Source organism: Aaosphaeria arxii, assembly GCF_010015735.1.
Source record: "Aaosphaeria arxii CBS 175.79 unplaced genomic scaffold BU24scaffold_4, whole genome shotgun sequence".
Taxonomy (NCBI): domain Eukaryota; kingdom Fungi; phylum Ascomycota; class Dothideomycetes; order Pleosporales; genus Aaosphaeria; species Aaosphaeria arxii.
Genome location: NW_022983477.1, coordinates 1,286,500 through 1,307,242, shown reverse-complemented (window position 1 = coordinate 1,307,242; position 20,743 = coordinate 1,286,500). Strand labels below are relative to the sequence as shown.

Sequence of the window (20,743 nt, the reverse complement as noted above, 5' to 3'; positions counted from 1 at the left end):
TATCGTTTTCGCCACTTAGGGCCTTGTCAATCTCGTTCATATTGACTACTTCAGTGGCCGAGTTAACCGAAAACATGTTGCAAAAGCTGCATTTGTATGCTTCGAGACTCATTGAACATCGAAGCACCTGTAGGCATAGTATGTCCATAATATAACTATAGTTTCGAAATTGACTTCCACGGTCTTTCGGAGATGCATGATCAAATGCCTGATGTTGAGATCCATTTGATCGAACTCAGATGACAAATCCCAATCCCTTTGAGGTTTAGCGTAAGGGCCTGAGTCTTACCCTGTTATTAATACATGATGAATCACAATCTCCAAGTCGTAATTGTTTTTCTCATTCCCTATATTGACCGTTGAAGCTGTTGCCAAATTTTGTGCGTCGCATAGGTCTTTTCGTACATCATCATACTTTTCGTGTTCAATACACGGTTAAATCATAGTCGGAATGCCAGCTCGAACACGAGCTTGTGCCATTTGCCGAAGAAAGAGAATCAAATGCGATGAAACCTTACCGCAATGCTTGATGTGCATTCGCACGAATAAAGAATGTCCTGGGCCTGTCAACGGACCTCTGTTCGTTGACATGGGAGCCTCGGCTGCAAGAGCATCCTGGGTACAAAAGCACAAGTCTTCTGGACGGATCTCCGACACCATATCGACAGTACAAAATGTCGCCTCGCACCGGCAGGACGGCTTGATATCTCATCTGCCAATGCAGGTGGATCAATCTTGGGTACTCACTGAAGCATTCTATGGGAAGTTTCTTGCATACTTCTCCTCCGGCGGGGAATCTCGCGACTTGAGAAATCGATTGACGTGGCTGCATGAACTCCCAACTCTATCGACTGATGGCACCAATACTGCACTCGCCCTCGCAATCCGAGCTTCAGCATCAATATATTGTGGAGCGGAATCCTCAAGTATCCCCTTGCAGCAGAAGGCTTTCAAGTTGTATGGGCAAGCATTGGCGACACATGCTAAGATACTCAGATCCAATCCCAAATTGATCACCGTCCACATGATCTCTACTAGTGTTATGCTGAGCCTGTTCGAGGCAATGCAAGCGACAACAGCGGATGCATATCGATCGCACATCTATGGTGCAGCAAGATTGATAGAACTCACGACACCAGGGCAGTGTGTCTTCGGTGTTTTGTGCCAATTGTTCTTTCATATCAGGACCCAAATGGCGTTCATCTACCTAACAACAGCAAAGCATCATTCAATGCCTGTCACTAGAATTCTCACCGAGACATTGAGCTACCAGGATGTTCCGGTTATACAGCGCTTGATGTCGCATATCGCCGCATTAGCGCAAATGTTTCACAAAAATACATCAATAACCGCCCTTGAACATTGCCTTGAGCTTGAGACATATCAGCGTGTCAAAATGGGAGTGGAAGCTCTTTGGACTGAATATTCTTGGCAAGCATTGTCAAGCAACGAGCAGCTTTCATACGTCATTGATACTGGCGAGAATGTATACCGGGATTCTTTTACAGCACTCACAGTTGCCTATTTCGCCTGTGCAGAGATTCTATTCCGCATATTGGCACCACGACTGTCGCAACCGTATGAGGACTCGAGAGATCCTTATACCGCTATAATAGCCTGCGCACACTATCTAGACCCCTGTAACATCGGATTCGCATTCATGAGAATGGCGACGCCTCTATATCTTGTCGCCTTATATAGTCCAAAGGAAGAACAGCGTTCAGAAGCCATCAATGTCTTTCAAAGTTGGGAGAACGGCCATATGTCAGGTATCAGCGCCCTGGCGCTCGAAACCATCCGCATACGAACTTCACAAGGCAACAGATCAAATACATGAGTCGTAGATCTTATTGGAGTATGCTCGTGTCTATCATTATCTATGGACATTGTTCCGCCGTTTTAGTGGCTTGGTCTAACTTAGATGTCAAACTATCTTTGCGCTCCTTTTTCGGCTCTAGAAACTGGAATTCGTTCAAGTAACCCGTCAGGCCTTCTGGATCTCCCGATCGATCTGCCAACGTCCATCCATTTCCGAACCATCCAAACTTGTTTCCGTCCAGATATTCCACATCGTAATCCTCCCACCTCACTGTCTTAAGCGCAGTCAGTGCATGGATGCTGCTCCCTGGCCATAGTGCAGTCACACGACCACGCATGCGCTCTTCCACTGTTGCTCCCGGTGGCGCAGTTTTATACCAGCTCAGACAGTTGGCAGTGTAAACAGTCCTCTTGAAGTACTCATCACAGAACTTGGTGAAATTGTTCACTGGGCCCCTCTTTGGCTCGACAGTCCTCAAGTTGCCAATTGCAAGTCTTTGCAACACCTGACCTATGTAATGATGAATGGCTTCGATGATGATCAGAAGACTCCCTGCACCTTGGAAAGAATTGGGCCCGAGTGATTGGAAGAAGTTCGGAAAGCCATCTGTACAAAGCCCGAGGTATGTTCGAGGATGTGTGGTGTATTTGGAGCGAAGGTTTAAGCCGTCGCGCCCGTATATCGGAAATCCGGAGGAAACGGAGGTATCGAAGCCAGTTGCACAGATTATTGCGTCTACGCTTCTATGCTGGCCATCATTTGTCGTTATTCCAGTTGCATCGATGTGCTGTATTGCCGTCCCTATAACATCTACTGAGGGCGATGCAAGTGCTTCCAGGTAGCCCGGCCCTGGAGTGAGTCGCTTACATAGTGGTGGATAGCTGGGGATGAGGCTGTCAACCAGCTCGGGTTTGGCCTTTAATCGCTCTCTCATTGCTGCCTCAAATTTCTTCTCGATTCCAGCATATTGAGGATGATTACGTTCGCAACTTGCGTAAAAACCTTGAAGAGACAGTTCCAGTGTCTTGCGGTATTCAAGATATGCTTTTGGATTCTCTCGCCATGCCTTCTTCTCTTCAGGCGAGTAAGAGAAATTGCCGTTCGTCGATTCGCTCTGGCGTTCTTTGACGTGCTGTTCGGCGATCTGGTTCGCGATCCATGTTTTGCCTCGAATGTAGTGGTCCATTCTCTGCACTTTATCCGCCAAAGCTGGTACGATTTGGATTCCACTGCTACCACCCCCAATAACTGCAACTGTTTTGCCCTAAATAACACCTGTCAGACCAATTGAACTTTTAATTCATTCAAGATTCCTTACTGTAGGATCAAATGACGTGTCCCAATTTGCACTGTGCAACAGCTTTCCTTGGTAACTCTCGATGCCTTTAATCTCTGGCCATTTCCACTCATTCAGCGTACCAGTTCCAGTAATAAGTACATCTGATGTGTCTTCAACAACCTCGGGTGCTCCGTTTGTGCTGAGTTTCAGGAGCTTGACCGTCCAGTTCGATGCATCCTCGTTCCAGCGGGCTTCTATGCATTTATGCTCGAATTTGATATGTCTTTCTATGTCGTACTTCGAAGCGACATTTTTCCAATAATCCAGAATTTCCGGTGCAGATGCATAGAACTGGCTCCATTCGGTGGATGACTCGAAGCTAAGCTGGTAGGAGAGAGAAGGCACATCTAAATATTACAGTCAGAACTGCATACGTTACGATAATTTCGAGCATACCACAAGCGCAACCTGGATATCTATTCTCATACCAAGTACCCCCAAGTTGAGGGTTCTTTTCGTAAATGGTAAGGTCAATGCTGGGAACAAGTTTGCGAAATTGTATAGCGCCACAGATCCCCGATACACCAGCGCCAATGTAAATGACCTTGAGAGGTCGAGGTCTGTCAATCTCTCTTTCGGAAATTAGACTCGAGGCGTATGGATTAGATTTGACGTCAGCAGCAGGCATAGCGTCGGCGTTTGATAGGAAAGGCATGACGAAATTATGCAAAGATGTTTTGTTAAGCAATCATTACATTCAGTCCATCAATTGTACCTTTATGCTTTCACTATCTCATACTACAGTGCTCTGTGTGGGGATGTAAGCCTTGCGGATGTCTAGCCGCCCCAATCAACCCAATTCGTATCAAACTGGAGAGGTTAGACATCCGTTCAGGGTCAAGTGATTAGATCTGGAGATAACATGCGTTCCCCCACAAAACTCCCTATCTCTGAATGTGAGGTGCATGTGGTGATCTTAGGATACTGCTAGCTCGCATTGCCCACTTTCATGTTTGGTGTTCTCACGTTTCGATACCGAGCTGTGCGGCTAGATATCCGCATCTCACGGGGGTTATTTGTAGGGGCCTGTGATTGGCAGACGGCATCGACTCCTGTCCCATAAATAACCTTAATTGCCTATCTCTCTGCCAGAGCAAGTCATCCCGACTGCGCTCATTATGTTTTGCACATTTATCGAGACATGGCCAATTCAGTGATATCATTGGTCGGATACTCGGAAGAAGATACCTTTTCTCAACGGAAGATAACATCACAGCACAACCTCAATCCAACTGACGCCATGATTCAAGTTCAACAAGTTTAAGATACTGCGTTGTGTTTAGATCTTGCGTGTAATCGGTAGGAGTTACCCTCTCAGGTGGCACTTTGCTTAACGCCAGGCTGAAATTCCCTGACAGGCGCGATCCAGACTGCTCTCTCTCTTCGGCTACGGGAAGCGCAAGCGCAGGATGCGGCTCTATAGAACACCATCCGACGCCCTAAGCCCGCCACCAAGTCACTACGGATAGCTTTCCGATGGTTCGCGCACGTTGCTCAAGACTGACTTTACCGCAAGGAAACCAAGTGGCGAAGCTGGAGGAAATCTGCGTATCTTGGTCACAACTAATCAAAGCGGAGCCCCCCGCATTTTCCCCATGTTTTTAGATAAGAAGTGAATCCGAGCTAAGCTTCCTTGCATCTAGACCCGGACGACCTGCCCAGATAACAGGATAGTACCACCGAGAAGCCATGGCATTCCAAACATCTATAAAGTGACCGGGGTCTGTCTCGACCAGAATGTTCAGCAGCGTCGATTCTCATTCCCTTTCTACCTTTGCGCAACCTCCATCTCCATTTCCATCATGTCGAAGGACGAATACAGCCAAGATATCCGTCCTAGCGACGATCTGGCAGCAGTCGAGAAGAACGATGGCGGCGCGTTAGAGTCGACCGTTAGCTGTGCTCAAGGGGAAGTTCACGATGCGAGAAATGGCGAATTCAAGCGGACCTTTACACAACGGCAAATCCATGTACGGATGTACAATTACTCTGATCTGACCATTGAACTCTAACATATTTATCTAGATTATTGCCCTCGGATCCAATGTTGGCAGTGGTATCTTCATCGGTATCGGCAAAGCTCTCGCAGATGGTGGCCCTGGAAACATGATACTCGCATATCTCATGGTCTGCGTTCTCGTGTGGGCTGTGCTGCAGACTTTGTCAGAGATGACGATCATTTTTCCAACATCGGGTAACTTCATCGATTATGCGGATAGATGGGTTGATCCTGCATTGGCCTTTGGTGCAGGTTTTGCAGAGTGGTTGGGTAAGATATTGTCGAACTCCATATAGCGATTGCTACGTCAACTAACACCGCGAAGGATGGACCGCCATCGTTGCAGCAGAAGCTATCTTCTTCTCTGTCCTGGTTGACCTCTGGGCCGATGGAGCTGTTCCCCTGGCTGCACTATGTATGGAGACCCCCTGCAACTTTATCAAAACCCCCACTGACCTTATCATGCAGTGACCATGTTCCTTGTCGCTACTTTCATCATTTTCCTCCTCCCGAACTCCTATTTTGCATGGTTCGAATATGTCACATCCGTCATTAAGATCTTTTTGTTCCTCTTGATCATTGTTTCCGGTATCGCCGTCCTTTGCGGTGCTGGACCAAAAGGATATATTCACAGCGGCGTCAACTATACTGAGTTGGGCGCTTTCAAGAACGGTTTCGGAGTAAGGCGGACTCAGAGATATCATTGATGATGCAAATTGAACTGAAATGACCATAGGGCTTCGCACGATGCGCACTTCTCGCCTGCTGGGCAGTCGGCGACCAGGTATTCATCGGTATTCTCGCGGGTGAAACAAAGTCGCCACGTATGAGTATGGGTCATGCTACGAAACTCGTCCCTTATCGAGTTATCGGCATGTACATGACTAGCGTGATCTTGGCCACTTTCTTGGTTAGGTCCGATAACAGTCGTCTGCTCGGTGGATCAGGAGCAAGTGGCGCAGCTGCATCTCCATTCGTCATTGGATTGAGGGACGTTGGAATTGCTGGCATTCCGGATATCCTCAACGCCGGAATGATTCTCGGTGTCCTAGCCATCTCGGCCGAAGCTGTCTACCTGTCATCGAGAATTCTTAGAACGATGGCACATCAAAAGCTGATCCCAGAATTCATGGCCAAGGTCGACTCCAAGGGTAGGCCTAGGTGGGCATTGGCCATCACCGTTGCGACATCAATCTTATTGACATATCTTGCTCTGAGCGGTATGTACTGAGCGCTTTTCGTATGAATGACCACTAATGCAATTACAGGAGGCGGAAACGAAGCGCTGAACTGGTTCCTCAACATTACGAGTTCGTCATTCTTCTGCAACTGGCTTATCATTGGATTCACCTCGTTCCGATTCAGGGCATCCATCAAAGCACAACAAGACCCAGTCTTCTCGGCACCGTTTGCTTGGAAGTCTAGCAAGTATCCTCTTGCACCGGCATTCCTACTCGCTGGTTCTACTGTACTTTTGATCTCTTGCATATATGCGGGAGTTAAGCCTTTGGTAAGCACTGCAACATCCAACGCTGAAAACTTTTAGCTTACCATTTGACAGGGCGGCGGTGGATTCACGGCAGAGAACTTCTTCTCTTACATGTTGGGCTTCCTCATCATCTTTGGGTTTACCCTGATTTACAAGATCGGCATGCGCACAAAATGGCGGAGCCCTTCCACGGCAGATCTTACTACGGGACGGAGGAACCTATCAGAGGAGGAAATCCTAGAGTTGGAAAGCTACTACAAGCTCTCTAGCTGGCAAAGGTTCAAGACCTATGTCCAACTATGGTGATCGTATTGATGGAAGGAAATATTAGGAGAAGCAATTGCTTTCTCGGTTATTTAGTTTCTACAAAGAGGAGACGAATTCTAGACCAAATCCAACTGTGTTCGTTCATCCTCGTCCTGCCAACTGCCCTGCAGATCTAGTGGTGTTCCAAACATGACCTGATTAACTACACTATCAAGGGCATCGGATGACAGCCCGAAGCTCGCCAAGAAGTCTTCGTTAGGGAACATGGGGTAAGACGGGATTGAGTTCACCAGAAAGTGGCTTTCAGGCTCGACAGGTAGCTCCGGAATGGGATAGTAATCCAGTGGGAGTGTGGCTTGCTCTTCTGATTGAACGGAAGGCTCTCCTGGCGAACCCCGGCGCGACTGAAATCGGCTTGCTAACCGATCAAGGAGATCTCGAATATAAAATAGACATTCCTTGCGGTTCAATGCGATATGATTTCCTCGAGCGATCATCTCGTCAAGAATTGCGACTGCTTTATCCACAAGTGTAGAGCAATCGAGATGGGATGAGAAGACAAATGGCAATATTTGTAGTATAATTGTCGCTGAAGTCAGATTCGCGAGTTGAAAAGGAAGAAAGGCTTCTGTCTTGATGAGCCACGTAATAGCCGCACAAGGGATGCAATACCTACCAATCATGTTATTCTCCAATCTTACGGTTAATAGATCAATGATCTTGGCCGCCGATTTGGCGCAGGTCTCGACTAGAGTCTTAATGCCTGCTGAATACGGTCGTTGATCCGTAGACCGCTGTTGCGCGTTTCTGAGTCGCCTCTTGAACAATGAAAGCAACACTGGCCGGGTGGCAAGTATCGCACACTAATTGATTGATTAGCAACGCGAAACCCATCAGACGCATCCACAGTAACATACTTCATGATATGAAAGCGTTATAAGCGTTACAGCCGACAAGTCTAGTTGAACAGTACTCTGAAGCTCATTATGGATCGTATCTTCGAGCTCTCGTGCAAGACCAGCCAAGTGTTTCAGGAGGCGTCGTGTGCGGTCTAGAAATGTTCGATCGGATACATCATCCGGGATGTATACCGCTGATAGTCACATGGTCAGCTGCGGTATCTTGAGGCTGTGTCATAGACCAATTAGAAATAACTCACTGGCGATAACCTTTGATACTAAGCGAGTCACCTTGACATGGAGAGTATAAACGACGTGTCTTTGGGATGAGGCGGTGGAAGTAGGTAGCGGCGCAGTTATGTCTTCCTCTGGTACGGCTTTGGGACAACCTGAAGCTGAGGATATGTGCCGGTCCATCACATAGATGGACCACCATAGATTGTTGTACCTCCGGGCACGGTCGTCTCCAATGACTTCAGTGGGAACATTCTTGTGTAAACCACACCACATTGCCAAGCGTGCGGCTTGTCCGATCTAAGATTGCATTTCCTTGTCAGCCTTTGGTCGTTATCTCGCTATCTTCCCGATACTTACGTGGATATATGCAGCAGCTCTCATATCAAGGCAATACATGTACAATGATATCAGAGCCAGTAGTTCCACAGCCATTATAGGCTCGCTTTGCAGATCAGGAATAGTCGGAAGTAATGCCATAGCGCGCGAGAAGAACTCAAATCCTGGAGGAGTCGTGCGATTCTGGAACGGGACCACGAACGCTTTACCAAAAGACAGTACAACGAGAAACTGGGTATACCAGATACGAGATGTTTTGACCGTCTCTTGCGGATTCTCGTAGAACTTAGAAGTTTGCTTGGTGAACTCGTCCTCATCAAAAAACGGCAGGATATTGCATAAATTGAACTTGACCGCGTTTAATAGATAGATCGCGTAATCCTGTGGTGGAACCCCCTGCAGTATACTTGATTGATCAGGCAGTTCATTTGTCCAGTCTAGCGAGTACGCATCGCCGTCGAAGAGATATCGGAAATCTTGTGTCGGCTCGGGTTGCAACGTTCTCCTAATCATCTCCGCTACCCGGAAGGTGAACGACCAACTTGATGATTGTGAAATGTACACTTTTTCTGTTAGAATTTTGATGCATAGAACATGGATCGAGCCTTACACCACTGATCTTTTGTCGTCCTAACGTCTCTGATAAACGGCGTAGGCTTAGGAAAAGGACTTTCGCTCAACTCGTTCTCCCAGACCTCCCCACTCTGCTCGTCAGCATCTTCGTCCGATGGATTTATAGTAATGGAAGCAGAGTCTTGGGCGCTTTGGGAGCCTATATCGACAGGTTACATAAAGCTTACGATGAAATGTACCCATCTCAGGGCCCTAGCTTACCTCCACGGTGAGGATCATCCATTTGCTCAGAACTAGTTCCATGTGGAGAAACATGACTAGAGTTTTCTCTCCTTCGGGCGCGTTGATGTAGAGAGTTCAAGTATCTATGGGTGTTGGTGTTCTCGCATCTTTACTGATTGCTGGTCAATATACTGACCGTTCCGACACAATTATTCGCCTACTATCCTCGGACACATGGCAAGGTATCGACTTGCGCTGACATGAAGTACATGGGGCAGTACCTGAGCATTTAATTTTCCTTTTGCGGCACGTATCACATCTATTCATTCTATTTTAGCCAGTATTTGGATTGGTAGTAGGTATGGGCTCTCGAACATACGCTACGTTCGTCCTTGTATGCCTGGCTTTCCCTTTATTTCCCCGAGAACTCATCGCTCGTCACCGCCACCTAATTGTGTAAATTAATTGGCGCGTGGAAGAAAGGGATTTGCAGTTGAAGAGCGAAGCTCGCAGAGCACAGAAAAAAAATGTATTCTGGCTTTGTTCACTAGAACCAAATTAGGTAATCCTACCCATTAACTATCGCTTGCACTCATCATGAATGCCTTCATATGGCCATTTTCCTTTTGATCGCAATCACTCTCCATCTTACTTAGTTCCCCAGCAACCCCGCAATTCTCTGAATCGCTCCCTATCTTATCACACGAGCTCCATTTGAGGGATCTTCTCAGTCTTTACGTTATCGTCATCGTTCATTGGATCATAATGCTTCAATGTGGAGGGGAAGAAGAAGCAGCCAATCGGAGACCGTTCCGCACCTCGGATAGCGACTCAACTGACCCGCACTGCGCGTTTGCGATGCGATAGAGCTATCACTCAGCGACTCTTTCAAATATAAGCTGTTGATAAACGAAAGGAGAAGCAATGATTCCCTTATCAGACATACAACCCACGTTATCAAAACCGCCTCTATCAACATGGTGGAAACCAAGATCTATCATTTACCCCCAACGGCTTTGATGCCAAATTCGCCTCTACCCTTGATTCACTACACTGGTGTTCTGAAAGAGTCGGAGCGTACCTCGGGCCATGCTTTTGATCTCTTCTGGGACAACGGTTGGAGGGTGCAGTGGCTGGTGCGATATCCACATACCCAGCGTGCCCATTACCATGGCGCGTCTCATGAATGTATGGCGGTGCTGACAGGTACTGCCACCATTCGTTTTGGTGTTGCCGACACAGCCGAGGATCTTGAGGAAAATACACACGGATCCGCCTATGAAGAGGGCGGTATAGAACTGCAGGCCAATGCTGGCGATGTCTTCATAATACCTGCTGGGGTCTCCCATAAAACGTACAATACCCTCCCGGCTGCAGAATTCGAGCGCTTGAGCGGTGGCGATGGGCACGATGTTGATATTGAAACTGCACGGGAGCTCTACCATTCTATCAAGCTTTCCGGATTCACTATGCTCGGTGCATACCCTAAGGGGTGTCAATGGGACTTTTTGGAGGGTGGCGAGCACGAAGGAAATTATGAAAAGGTTTGGAGTGTTCCCAAACCAGACACGGATCCTGTATTCGGTACGGGAAAGAGAGGTATCATGAATCTATGGGGTAAGACGGAAATTGTTCCTAGGCTTTAATCATGCCGGAAATGAGTCAACAGAGAACTGTTCACGAATCCTGTGGAGTAAGAAAGGTATAATGAGTCGCCTTAAAGGAACACGATGCATTTAAGAATTTAATGTACATAGATGTTATATGAGCAAAATTGATGAGAACAAATGATAACATACCCCAGCAAGAGTATGCAATGGAGTGATTGCCCTAACTTTTACCGAGGACCTCTTCGCATACACTACCCCTACAACCACTAACTTACAACAGCACTGCCATACCCTGCGCGTTCTTGCTTGCGATGCCAGAAAGTTCGAAATGTTGTGCTTGCTTCATCGAACCTTGTCCTCCCGAGATATCCAATACTGTGATAGCAGCCTCGATTGTGCCGTTCCCAGGAGAAAGCGCGTATACAAAGTTCCCAGCAGCCCGTAGGTCGATGAGACCAGGGTCACCGTTCGTGAGGTTCAGTTCGCCGACAATGCTCGCGTCCTCCAGGCTCATCTCAACCACACGGTTGACACCCACATCTGTAACGAATGCGCTTTTTGTGTTGTCGGACACAGTGGCCCAGCAAGTTGCCGCCTGTCCATCGATGGGTTGAGCTCGTACAGTCGAGGCTTGTCCATTTTGATCGACCGAAAGAACAGCAGCGCCAAATGAAGCATCGGTCGCAAAGATAGTGGACGGGTTGCCAGGAAGAGCGACAGAGCCGAACAGCACTGCAGTCCCTGCGGGTGAGCTGCGGCTTTCAACTTCAGAAACTTGCGCGGCGCCGTTGTTGCCTTGTTCTACAGCAAAGGAAGATAGGAATCCGGTGTTGTTTACCGCTGGATCTCCTTTGACGGTGGTGAAGAGAACAGATTCGTCCGCAGAAAAGAAGGTCTGAGAAACACTGTTCAGCGGTCCACGGGGAGGGGTTGTCTGGCCAATGTCGAAGGGGCGGAGACAGTCCATTTCACTGAGACCTTGTTCTGAGAACCTTGCGCAGGAAATACCTGCCATAGCTCCGGTCGTGCCGACACAGACGAGCTGGTTCTTCAAAGATGCTGAAACAGTGGTAGGAAATTCTCCAAGAACATTTATAGGCTGACCAACCATGGTTAGGGAGGTTGGATCATTCGGAGATATGGCCATCATAGTGAGAGTGTTGGAGCCAGCGTTGACTGCAAACAGGTTCTTCGAAGCCATTAGCAAATCTGTTCTTGTAGGTCGTGATCTCAACACTTACATTTCCCACAATGGTCAAGGCGGATTGGCCCACCAACGCATCTGGAGCACTTGTAGTATTGTCCGCGCTGTTGATGAAATTCGACCCAGCGCCCCCCGTCACAGTGGTGGTTCCTCTCGAAACCAAGCCAGTATTATCAATTGGTAGGGCTACGACAGCGTTCTGGGCCTCGTTTGATAGGAAGTAAATAGCCTTCCCAACATCATTTTGCACAGTCTCAGCGACGCAACCATTGCCAGATGGTGCTTTGTTTCGATGTGCGCGGTTATTTCGATGGGGCGCGGCGGAGGCGAACGAGGAGAGAAAGACGAGAGAAGCCAGTAATTTCGCCATGTTGTGAAATATGTTGATAGAAGTTGTATCGGTAAGTCGAGAATCTAAGAGCGAAGAATGCCTTGTAACTGAAAAAGCGAGTAAAAGGATGACAGTAAAGCGGGTGCCTGGGTAGATTCACAGAATCTAATGAAGCTTGATGCTCTCAAGTTACTGGAGTTACACTCCGCATCTTATATATCTGCCTTATTCTGCACTGATGCGAAGTCCTAACTTACCCATACAAAAGCAGTACAGAGGATTATTCGATCGAAATTGCCTAATCAAGTATAGCCCATTCACCAAATGGCAATCTCCCGTGTGGAGGTCAGCATGTCGGTTGGGTGCACAGACCTGAATTCAGGCCATCCTTGTCTAAGGGGACCACTTGCGCAGATGGCCTTGCAACGCCAACTGAGGCGTCTCAAGTGTGTCGCAGTAAGCCCGTACGAGCAGTTCATCTCTGAATGGTACCAGTCGATTTTTCCGACGGTAGGACATGCATCGGGTTCATTCTTACCCACGAAGATAGTAAATGAAAGCTCATTCAATAAATAACTGCCAATTTATTAAAGTAAAGATTGGAAAAAATGGTAAACATTCGTATAGTGCTCAATTTCTATCTACAATTTACGAAGTATCGACCAAGAGACCGAATAAGTGCCTTCCAAATGTTCAATAAGCACGTCCTAAAGAAAATGATTCCAGCACAAGGCTTTCAAATATATTGAGATCAATGACTGCACCATATCTGTACGCGAGTGAGCTTTATGCCGCTACTGTTATCGCAATGATGTTGAGGCTTACCCATGGCATTTGATGTAAGCCAGAAGGCTCGTTTTCAAGCGTTCCAAATCGGACAGCTGCAGAGTGCTGAATCTTTCATGGTGTCGGATATAGTCCCATGCCTGCACGGGTGTAATTTCATCGGCCAAAGGAAGATTTCGAGCCAATTCAAGAAGACGCTCGATTCCAGCTTCCGATACCTGCCAGGTTCGGTCTAACCCTGCACGGCTGTGGGTTGATGCTGCGCACTGGTGTAACAGGGTAGCGGTTGCTGTAAGAGCATGGCCTGTGGGTTTGAGTTCGTCCGATTCTGGAGCCTCTGTATGTCCCAAACAGGGATTCTCAAGTCTAATTCGAGTGAGCTAGAGATCTGTTTCCCAAAATCGGTGTGTTAGGATATACTTACGTTAGGACAAAATCTATGCCAATACTCGTGATGTCGGGATTTGTTACGTTGAACGAGGACGAATTTTGTGCCGTGATTGCCCCACTACCATGAACGTTTGGTGTGATATGATATTGGAATGCAGGCAGATTTGGCGGGGACGAGTAGGCAGAGTGCGATGCACTTCCAGCGCTAGAAGGTCCAGCACTGATTGGTTTATCTTGGGTATTGGGTGCTGTAGTCTTCTGAATATGAATACGTTCCGGCTCATTCTTTCCGCTCCTTGTAGGGAGATTGAAGATAAAGGCAGGAGATGAGGCTTCGGCTTGGTTACCCATGAGTTGTTGCTTAGTCCCAGTAGGAATTGGGATTCCATGCTGAGATAACAAATCTTTCAGAATACTGATCTCGGCATACAAGCTTTTAGTTTCCTGAAATAGCCTTGACTCATTGGAACGAAGCTGAACGACTTCTCTTTCTAATTGCTTCGTGTATATTTCTTTACGATCGCGATGATTCCTATATTTGGAATTGTAAGTAATCAAGCATGCTACTCTTGCGTGAGGCTTGTACTACTTTTGCGCGCGTCGAACCTGCTCCCTACGCTTCTGCTGCTTATCCTGGTTCTCATTCGAAGTGTCTGATTAGCATATCAGTACTGATCTAGACTAATTGAGATGCGCCAAAATCTGTCATGAAATCTGCTCAAATTTCAAGCTGCACAAGAAGTATTCTCAAAGGCGCCGAGCGGCCCGGGAGAAGAATTACGTACCGGGTGACGAGCCCTTGTCGCCTTTGAAAGCCTTGAAGGTAAACTTCATGTTGTGAGGAATCAACGAGTGAAACTTGGTTACTCTAGATTCAATGATCGTTACCAATGGAGCTAAGAATTAGGCGTGATTATAGCAGTTATTTTGGCCCCCTACGGCATCTGAATCGCGGACGTGAGATGCAAGGCTGAAACTTGTCAACTCGATACATGTGAGATACACAGCCCAGGGTCTGCGCTAGGCTCTTTATGGTAATTGTTCAGGAATCAACATTTCCGTTTTGACTGAAGCTAATTTTCCAAATAATGCATGTAAATAAGCCGTATAGCCCCACCATGATATCAAAGTACCGGCATCTTCGCAATTTGCATGTACTTATGACTGTAATTAGGACCTGATAGTTGAAGAGCAGGCATTGAAGGAAAGCGTACTTGAGCAATCACTCCACCGCATGGAGGTGAGGATCTTTCGCAAGGACCGTCGTGTCATGGCTGTAACACTGAAAATAGAAAGACACAAAAGGGCTGGAACAATCACCGTAGCAATGAGAAGGCACAAGGTTGCAGTACGAACAACACCATCGGTACATTTCACCTATCGTATCGTACCAAAGAGTCAAGCTTGAAGATGGGAACAAATAACTAGAACGCCTTCGGTCCATTTCCTGGTATCCTACTCCTAAGACATCATATCATCCACCTTCTGTACATTTGGACGGGTAGGAAGGCTATCGCGAACGGTGAGTGAAAGAACAACCTAGCTCTTTTGCATTCCATCCACGAACTCGAGAGCATCTTCCCTTCCAACAACATCGATACTACTGGTCTTATTACTGTAACTCACACCGTAGCATTTCTCGGCCACAAGCACCATTTCCGGTCGGAAGGTAGTGCAAATGAATTGACCACCACCTTCCCCGGCCTCGCCTCCTTTACCTGAAAGTTTGCGAAGCATTTCAGCCACAGCTGTACGATATTGTGCGTCAAGATTGGCGTCGATCTCGTCGAAAAGGTAAAATGGCGCCGGGTCACACTGCTGGATGGCAAAGACTAAAGCCAAAGCGCAAAGAGACTTTTGACCACCGGAAAGTTGGCCGATACGCTGCTGCTCGTCGTGTTTGCTGTTAAAGGATACCGAGATACCGACGCCCTTATAGGACTCAACGGTGCCCCTCACGCCTCTTTCCTCTTCCTCATCACTGTCTTCATCATCACCGCCACGGCCGGCCTCTCGGTCACTTTTGCGCTGGATTACGAGACGGCCGATACCAGCAGGCACAAGCTGCACAAAGACCTCGGCAAAAGCTTTAGACACCTGTTTGAAGGTTCGGTCGATGGCTTCGTCTTTACGCTGATCGAGGATTTCAATGAGATCCTCGATGGATTTGCGTGATGTGTCAAGCTCGTTCCGTCGATCGGTAAGCATGCGTCGTTGCTTGGTAAATGTCTCGTACTGCTCGAAAGCTTTTTTGTTGACTTGCGAGTACTTTTTCAGAGCCTCGTTCGCCTTATGAAGTTCCCGGGATAGCTGGTACAAGTTAGCAATGAGGCAGTAACACGATTGAGGAAAGAACTTACCCTTTCTGCACTCTTTCCGCTATGCACAGTCTGGGCGTCTGAAGGTAAGGTGCCGAGTTCTCGAATATCACGCTGCACTCTGTTCAGGTTCTCCTGTGCCTGTGCTCGATCTTGCATGCTCAAGTCCATACGTTTTTGATCCTTCTCGATATGGCGGGCAAGTTGGTGGTTGTTTTGTATTAACTGAGCCTTTTCCTTCTCCAGTTGGTCAATTTGGCTATTCAGTCCGTTGATCTCGCTGTCTGCTTGCTCAATTTGCTCATCAAAACTGGCAATGGCACGGTTGATACTCTTTAAAGACCGCTCACACTCCTTGAGGCGTGTTGATTGGTTGCCTGTGCCACCTACGCTGTCATCCGAAGCGAGAAATTCATCCAGTTTTGGTAGGAGAGTCTCGCGTAGCTCTGACTCTATCTGGGACTTCCTTGTCTCGATAGTTACTCGATCAGATGTGAGTGTTATTAATTGTCGACTGAGATCTTGAAGCTTCGAAGCTAATGCTACCAGCATCTGTTCTTCGTCCTTTGACAATGCCTTTTTGAAGTCCGATGCAAGTTCGCTCTCCAAGTCAGCCTGTCGATTTCCAATTATGTTGATCCTCGACTCAAGTTCAGTGGCTGTGCGACGCGCTTGTTCGAGTGCATCCTTTTTGTTCTGCAACTCAGTCTGCTTGGCGCGGAGCTCTAGTCGCATTGGTCCGTAGCTGCTTTCGACCTGGTTTCTCTGGTGCTCAATCTTGCGGAGTTCACCCTGTGCACGCGTAATCTCTTGCTCCAGTTGTTGGAGGTCATCTCGAACCTTGTCATTGTTGGTGCGGATCTTCTCTCTCTCTTCACGCCATCGAGCGACGTTCTGGACTGCGTCAAGTCTGGACTTTGAAGGATCTGTCCATCCTCCTTGCAAGCGACCCTTTTGATCTGCCTTGTCTCCGTCGGGTGTGAGAGCGGTCACGCCGTGCGTTCGAGCGTAGCCCGCGGCAATCTCCAATGTGGGACATACGATGGTTTTCCCAAAGACGTGCTGGAAAGCATTCTCGTACTTCGGGTCGTACTTGAGTTTCTGGATGAGAGGTTGAGCGTCTGTTGATTTTGGCAATTGAATGCTCTTCGTCCTGACGCGGTTGAGCGGTATGCAGGTAAGACGACCACCTTTCTCGCGGTTCAGTAAATCGACAAGGTGAGTGGCCGTATCATCGGTGTCACAAACAACGTGGAAAAGGGTATTTCCAGCCGTGACCTCAGCCGCAGTCTTGTAAGTATCAGAGACTTCCAGCAGTTCTGCCACTGTCCCATACACACCCTCTAGGTTGTGCTGGCGCCTTAAGCGACGGAGTGTCTCAAGTCCTCTGCTGGTATTGTGGTCGAGTATGTGGGAGAGAGTGCCTTCGGCATGTCTCAGCTGCGATTCCACGTTCTGAACCTGACCATTGAGTCTGGCTTCCTCTCGCCAAAGTCCCTTTCGCTTGTCCATGAGTTCGTCTCGTGCATCCTTTGCCTTTTGGACTTGTGTTGCGTGTGACATTGTGTCATCTCCTTGGTTCTCAATGGCAGAACGCAGCTCGACGATCTTGGTCTCCATTGCACCTATGTCTGTCTCGAGATTTCCAATCATTTCGTTTGTATCCATAAGTAAGGCTTTGCGTCGTGCCATATCCATTGTGGCGTCTTTAATCTCTTTCTTCAGTGCCTCATCGCGCTCTCGCTTGTTGGAATAGAAAGCAGTGCGGCCTTGTTTGTCCTCAAGGCGCTTTCTGTAACTTTCTGCATCAGCCAGCTCGGATCGTATTGCGTTTTCCTCGCTCTTCTTTGCCTCATATTGCGGAAGAAGCCTTGACAGCTCCTTTTCAAGTGACTTGATCGTTTGCCTGATTCTATTTTGATTGACATCGTTGCGCTCCTTCAACCTTTGGGTTTCTGACTGCCCTTCGCGTAGGTCTTTGAGCTCCAGTTCTACCTTGGCTTTCTCTCGAGTGGAAGCCCTTCGATCATTTTCCAGCTGGGCACGATCTTCCTGCAACAATGCGATTTGACTCTTGAGTTGGTTGACTTCTGTATCAATGCGCTCCATGGCCTTCTCGTTCTCTTGGAAGGATCGGGTGTTTTGGTCATTGCCTAACATGCCGTTCTGTCTGCGCTGATCGATATCTTCAATGATAGCCTTGTATTTATCCTCGTCGCGTCTGTTGATCGTGTAGAGTAGTGTTCGCCGATTCCGATCGCTCTTGTTATATTCATCCAGCTCTTTCTTTTCTTGCTCGAGCTCTCCGAGGCGCTCCTCTATAGATTTCACCAAGTCATCGATCTTGGATCGTTTGCTATCTGTGTCATTCAGAAGCTTCAACGAATCGGTACGTCTTGTCTCGTAGACTTTGGAGCCAGATATCTCCTTCAGAAGATTCAAACGTTCCGTGTCCTTCATGTTTGTAAGGGCAGTTACACGACCCTGCGGAACAATGTAGTATGGATTCGAGCGTGAGAAACCGGCGGATTCAAGGATTTGCTGTACTTCGGCTTTGGTAGCATTTTTGCGGTCAATCGAGTACTCGTCTTTCTTTACGCCGATGGTGCGCCTGAGGAAGAATTCGGGGCGGCCGGTGTGGAAACGGTCCTGGCTGTTATCGAAGCACACTTCTACATACGCTGACATTACAGCGGAGCCTGATCCTTCCTACACAGTGTCAGCACTGGTTATCATAAGCTTTATGGACCTCAATTACGTGTAGTAACGCCTGCCGTTCCTCACGACTCATGTGATGGTAATCGTCTCCTAGTACGAACCGCACGGCAGCGAAGAAGTTACTCTTGCCAGACCCATTGCGACCAACGATTATATTGCTGTTAGGAGAGAAGGGCTCGATTTGCGTCTGCTCCTTGTAGCTAACATTGTAAAGTCAGTAGCGCTCCGAAGGCGGGATGAATGTCATACCTTTTAAACCCTTGAATGGTAATCTGTTTGATGTGACCCATCGTGAAAAGCGGCTCACGGAGCCCAGCGCAGCTATTTCAGATCTCTATGATTTGTCGCGAGCCTATTCAGAGTCGATTCCCAGTAGATATCCTTGGGTCATGGTGGGGTAACTGCGTGATTGTGCACCGATTCTGGGAATCGTTTTGTTACGGACGCGTCGCGACAACGCGCCAAGAAATTGACCAAGAGCCTGTAGCTCCGCTTATGTAAGCATAGACCTGGATCCATCCTTCGTTCTTTTACCTCCTAATAACTGTCATCCACATCATTCTTTCGTACCTTCACCGACCTTTAAGTTTTCCTCTCGTATATTGTCCGTAGAAGATCTTTTGAGGTGATTTATAGAATCTCTCCCAACATCGGAATGCATCATCTATGACCACCAGCATCAATCTTCCTACTGACGGTGCAAGACCGATTGGTCTACTGATGATCTAGATCACTCTCTGCAATACATCTTGGCCAAATAATGTCCAAATCTACAAAGCCGGTTCATGGATCGGAGTCGCACATTGTAAGTATTCTACACCCTGACTACCTCTGGTTGTGTTCCATCATGATGAATGGAGGCGGTGTTGGTCTGAACAACCTTTCCGCAATCCTCCACATACACTTGAACTGTAGAGAACCGGCGCATAATCCATGCGCTTCTAAGTCGCTGTTTTGTTCTGTCGCCTGGTCCTCTTTGAAAGATTCAAAGAGAGGTCTGAAATTTGGAAATACAAGTCGAGCAGGGCGCAGCCATCGTTGTTCCAAGAATTTGTATCTGACTAGTAAATAGGTAATCGACAATAATTTCGACATAGCCCCGAACTGTTTGAGGGTCATTCCATGTGATATTAATGAACGATAACTATCAGAGTTTAATTACTTTGCTTTGAGACCGAAATGCTCACCTTCATATACCCATCGATGCAGCCAATGTGCTCATGTTTATGGTGTTTCATTACACAAACTTCAACTAGTCACATTTCAATCTTAAAAAATGGCAATCCTTGTAATAAGTATGGTAGACTGCGACCTCTTTCCAACCGTCAGACAGCTCGCCAATGTCACCGTCTCGGGCACAATCCGAGGATGCCGCTGCTGGTTTGAGACAAGACGCTCAGGGACCCCATGCCTGCCATCTTCCAAACAGACAAGTCCCAAAGAGGATGGAGAAGAAAAGGTAATTACTTAAGTCACTAGGTAAGAGCATGAGAACTGGAATTGCAAGCCGTCTATCGTTTGAATACCCAGGAAAAAGGAATCTCAGAAATTTACGGTGCGATGCGTCCGACAAGAGTACTACTCCCAAAACTGTAACCCAAATACCGCGCGGCATGAAGCCTTCACTTGTGAATATAATGTTAGATGTTCCCAATAATGTTCAGGATAAGGGAAAGCTTACAGTTGCCTAGAGTGCAATCTTCGTTATATGGGACCTGGTTGATGTTGTCCTTTCATTTTGCATCGAATTTGTGCAGGGGACCCTAAAGTTCCAAGCTTGCTACCCACAACTACTTGACAAAGATCGAAGTTATTAGGGTGATCCACGGTCATATTACCCACATTCCGTTTGCTGGTCTCTGTACATAGTAAACGCTGTCAACATGCCTACTTGTAGGCGGCTTGGGCTCTCCTTTGAGATCGTCGGATCGTCAGGGCGGGCCGATCATCACGCGTCACCAATCAGGCGCAGTTGGGCCATTGCGGAGAACCCTCGTTGATATTCGAGATCTTCCAAAAGACATGATATCATCCTCTTCGTCTACGAGAACGAAAGTAGAAAGGGGGCCAGTGTTCGCGCACATCACAATATCATGGAAGATAAATGGTCGATTGCTAGCTTTTGTGTCGGTGTTGACAGTTATCCAACAATGGACGGAGAGCATACAATCGATACCTAGGTATACAACGGACATCCCAAGTACGA

At 47.5% G+C, this 20,743-nt stretch overlaps 8 protein-coding genes across 8 annotated transcripts; 3 read left to right on the top strand and 5 right to left on the bottom strand.

Moving 5' to 3' along the window:
• Positions 1 to 589: 589 nt before the first annotated feature.
• On the top strand, positions 590 to 1,837 carry BU24DRAFT_461910 (uncharacterized protein; the record flags this gene model as incomplete). Its single annotated transcript, XM_033531934.1, has 1 exon — positions 590 to 1,837. One exon carries the CDS (start codon positions 590 to 592, stop codon positions 1,835 to 1,837), a length of 1,248 nt encoding a protein of 415 aa, XP_033384013.1.
• Positions 1,838 to 1,877: 40 nt separating this feature from the next.
• Positions 1,878 to 3,786, bottom strand: BU24DRAFT_347552 (FAD/NAD(P)-binding domain-containing protein; the record flags this gene model as incomplete). Its single annotated transcript, XM_033523529.1, has 3 exons — positions 1,878 to 3,083; positions 3,138 to 3,505; positions 3,555 to 3,786. 3 exons carry the CDS (start codon positions 3,784 to 3,786, stop codon positions 1,878 to 1,880), a joined length of 1,806 nt encoding a protein of 601 aa, XP_033384012.1.
• A 1,124-nt stretch (positions 3,787 to 4,910) lies between these two features.
• On the top strand, positions 4,911 to 7,060 carry BU24DRAFT_369562 (uncharacterized protein). Its single transcript, XM_033524402.1, has 7 exons — positions 4,911 to 5,128; positions 5,184 to 5,427; positions 5,483 to 5,572; positions 5,626 to 5,837; positions 5,894 to 6,377; positions 6,426 to 6,667; positions 6,719 to 7,060. The coding sequence occupies exons 1-7, from the start codon at positions 4,961 to 4,963 to the stop codon at positions 6,950 to 6,952; spliced, it is 1,674 nt and encodes a 557-aa protein (XP_033384011.1). The 5' UTR covers positions 4,911 to 4,960; the 3' UTR covers positions 6,953 to 7,060.
• On the bottom strand, positions 7,030 to 9,241 carry BU24DRAFT_491888 (uncharacterized protein; the record flags this gene model as incomplete). Its single annotated transcript, XM_033533851.1, has 7 exons — positions 7,030 to 7,541; positions 7,590 to 7,776; positions 7,831 to 8,006; positions 8,073 to 8,346; positions 8,407 to 8,948; positions 8,996 to 9,157; positions 9,220 to 9,241. 7 exons carry the CDS (start codon positions 9,239 to 9,241, stop codon positions 7,030 to 7,032), a joined length of 1,875 nt encoding a protein of 624 aa, XP_033384010.1.
• An 826-nt stretch (positions 9,242 to 10,067) lies between these two features.
• BU24DRAFT_421973 (uncharacterized protein) lies at positions 10,068 to 10,912 on the top strand. The gene has a single exon (XM_033527861.1). It carries the CDS (start codon positions 10,158 to 10,160, stop codon positions 10,824 to 10,826), a length of 669 nt encoding a protein of 222 aa, XP_033384009.1. The 5' UTR covers positions 10,068 to 10,157; the 3' UTR covers positions 10,827 to 10,912.
• Positions 10,913 to 11,061: 149 nt separating this feature from the next.
• BU24DRAFT_441259 (uncharacterized protein) lies at positions 11,062 to 12,364 on the bottom strand (the record flags this gene model as incomplete). The annotated part of the gene is made up of 2 exons (XM_033530431.1): positions 11,062 to 11,979; positions 12,032 to 12,364. The coding sequence occupies 2 exons, from the start codon at positions 12,362 to 12,364 to the stop codon at positions 11,062 to 11,064; spliced, it is 1,251 nt and encodes a 416-aa protein (XP_033384008.1).
• Positions 12,365 to 12,937: 573 nt separating this feature from the next.
• BU24DRAFT_421972 (uncharacterized protein) lies at positions 12,938 to 14,452 on the bottom strand. Its single transcript, XM_033527860.1, has 5 exons — positions 14,287 to 14,452; positions 14,091 to 14,154; positions 13,536 to 14,033; positions 13,151 to 13,477; positions 12,938 to 13,094 (listed from the first exon to the last, which is right to left on the bottom strand). Exons 1-5 carry the CDS (start codon positions 14,333 to 14,335, stop codon positions 13,019 to 13,021), a joined length of 1,014 nt encoding a protein of 337 aa, XP_033384007.1. The 5' UTR covers positions 14,336 to 14,452; the 3' UTR covers positions 12,938 to 13,018.
• A 411-nt stretch (positions 14,453 to 14,863) lies between these two features.
• BU24DRAFT_390960 (RecF/RecN/SMC protein) lies at positions 14,864 to 18,963 on the bottom strand. The gene is made up of 4 exons (XM_033525094.1): positions 18,787 to 18,963; positions 18,578 to 18,737; positions 15,862 to 18,528; positions 14,864 to 15,811 (listed from the first exon to the last, which is right to left on the bottom strand). Exons 1-4 carry the CDS (start codon positions 18,825 to 18,827, stop codon positions 15,041 to 15,043), a joined length of 3,639 nt encoding a protein of 1,212 aa, XP_033384006.1. The 5' UTR covers positions 18,828 to 18,963; the 3' UTR covers positions 14,864 to 15,040.
• Positions 18,964 to 20,743: the final 1,780 nt, after the last annotated feature.

What these genes read in the sequence shown, in the direction of transcription:
- BU24DRAFT_421972 (XM_033527860.1), bottom strand. Translation starts at nt 14,335, where the DNA reads ATGAAGTTTACCTTCAAGGCTTTCAAAGGCGACAAGGGCTCGTCACCC. An exon ending in CAGGTTCGACGCGCGCAAAA is followed by an intron (nt 14,034 to 14,090) that starts GTAGTACAAGCC and finishes TTCCAAATATAG; the next exon opens with GAATCATCGCGATCGTAAAG. An exon ending in GGCATAGATTTTGTCCTAAC is followed by an intron (nt 13,478 to 13,535) that starts GTAAGTATATCC and finishes CACTCGAATTAG; the next exon opens with ACTTGAGAATCCCTGTTTGG.
- BU24DRAFT_390960 (XM_033525094.1), bottom strand. Translation starts at nt 18,827, where the DNA reads ATGGGTCACATCAAACAGATTACCATTCAAGGGTTTAAAAG. An exon ending in ACCATTCAAGGGTTTAAAAG is followed by an intron (nt 18,738 to 18,786) that starts GTATGACATTCA and finishes TTACAATGTTAG; the next exon opens with CTACAAGGAGCAGACGCAAA. An exon ending in AACGGCAGGCGTTACTACAC is followed by an intron (nt 18,529 to 18,577) that starts GTAATTGAGGTC and finishes GACACTGTGTAG; the next exon opens with GAAGGATCAGGCTCCGCTGT.
- BU24DRAFT_369562 (XM_033524402.1), top strand. Translation starts at nt 4,961, where the DNA reads ATGTCGAAGGACGAATACAGCCAAGATATCCGTCCTAGCGACGATCTG. An exon ending in TTACACAACGGCAAATCCAT is followed by an intron (nt 5,129 to 5,183) that starts GTACGGATGTAC and finishes ATATTTATCTAG; the next exon opens with ATTATTGCCCTCGGATCCAA. An exon ending in CTTTCAAGAACGGTTTCGGA is followed by an intron (nt 5,838 to 5,893) that starts GTAAGGCGGACT and finishes AAATGACCATAG; the next exon opens with GGCTTCGCACGATGCGCACT.
- BU24DRAFT_421973 (XM_033527861.1), top strand. Translation starts at nt 10,158, where the DNA reads ATGGTGGAAACCAAGATCTATCATTTACCCCCAACGGCTTTGATGCCA.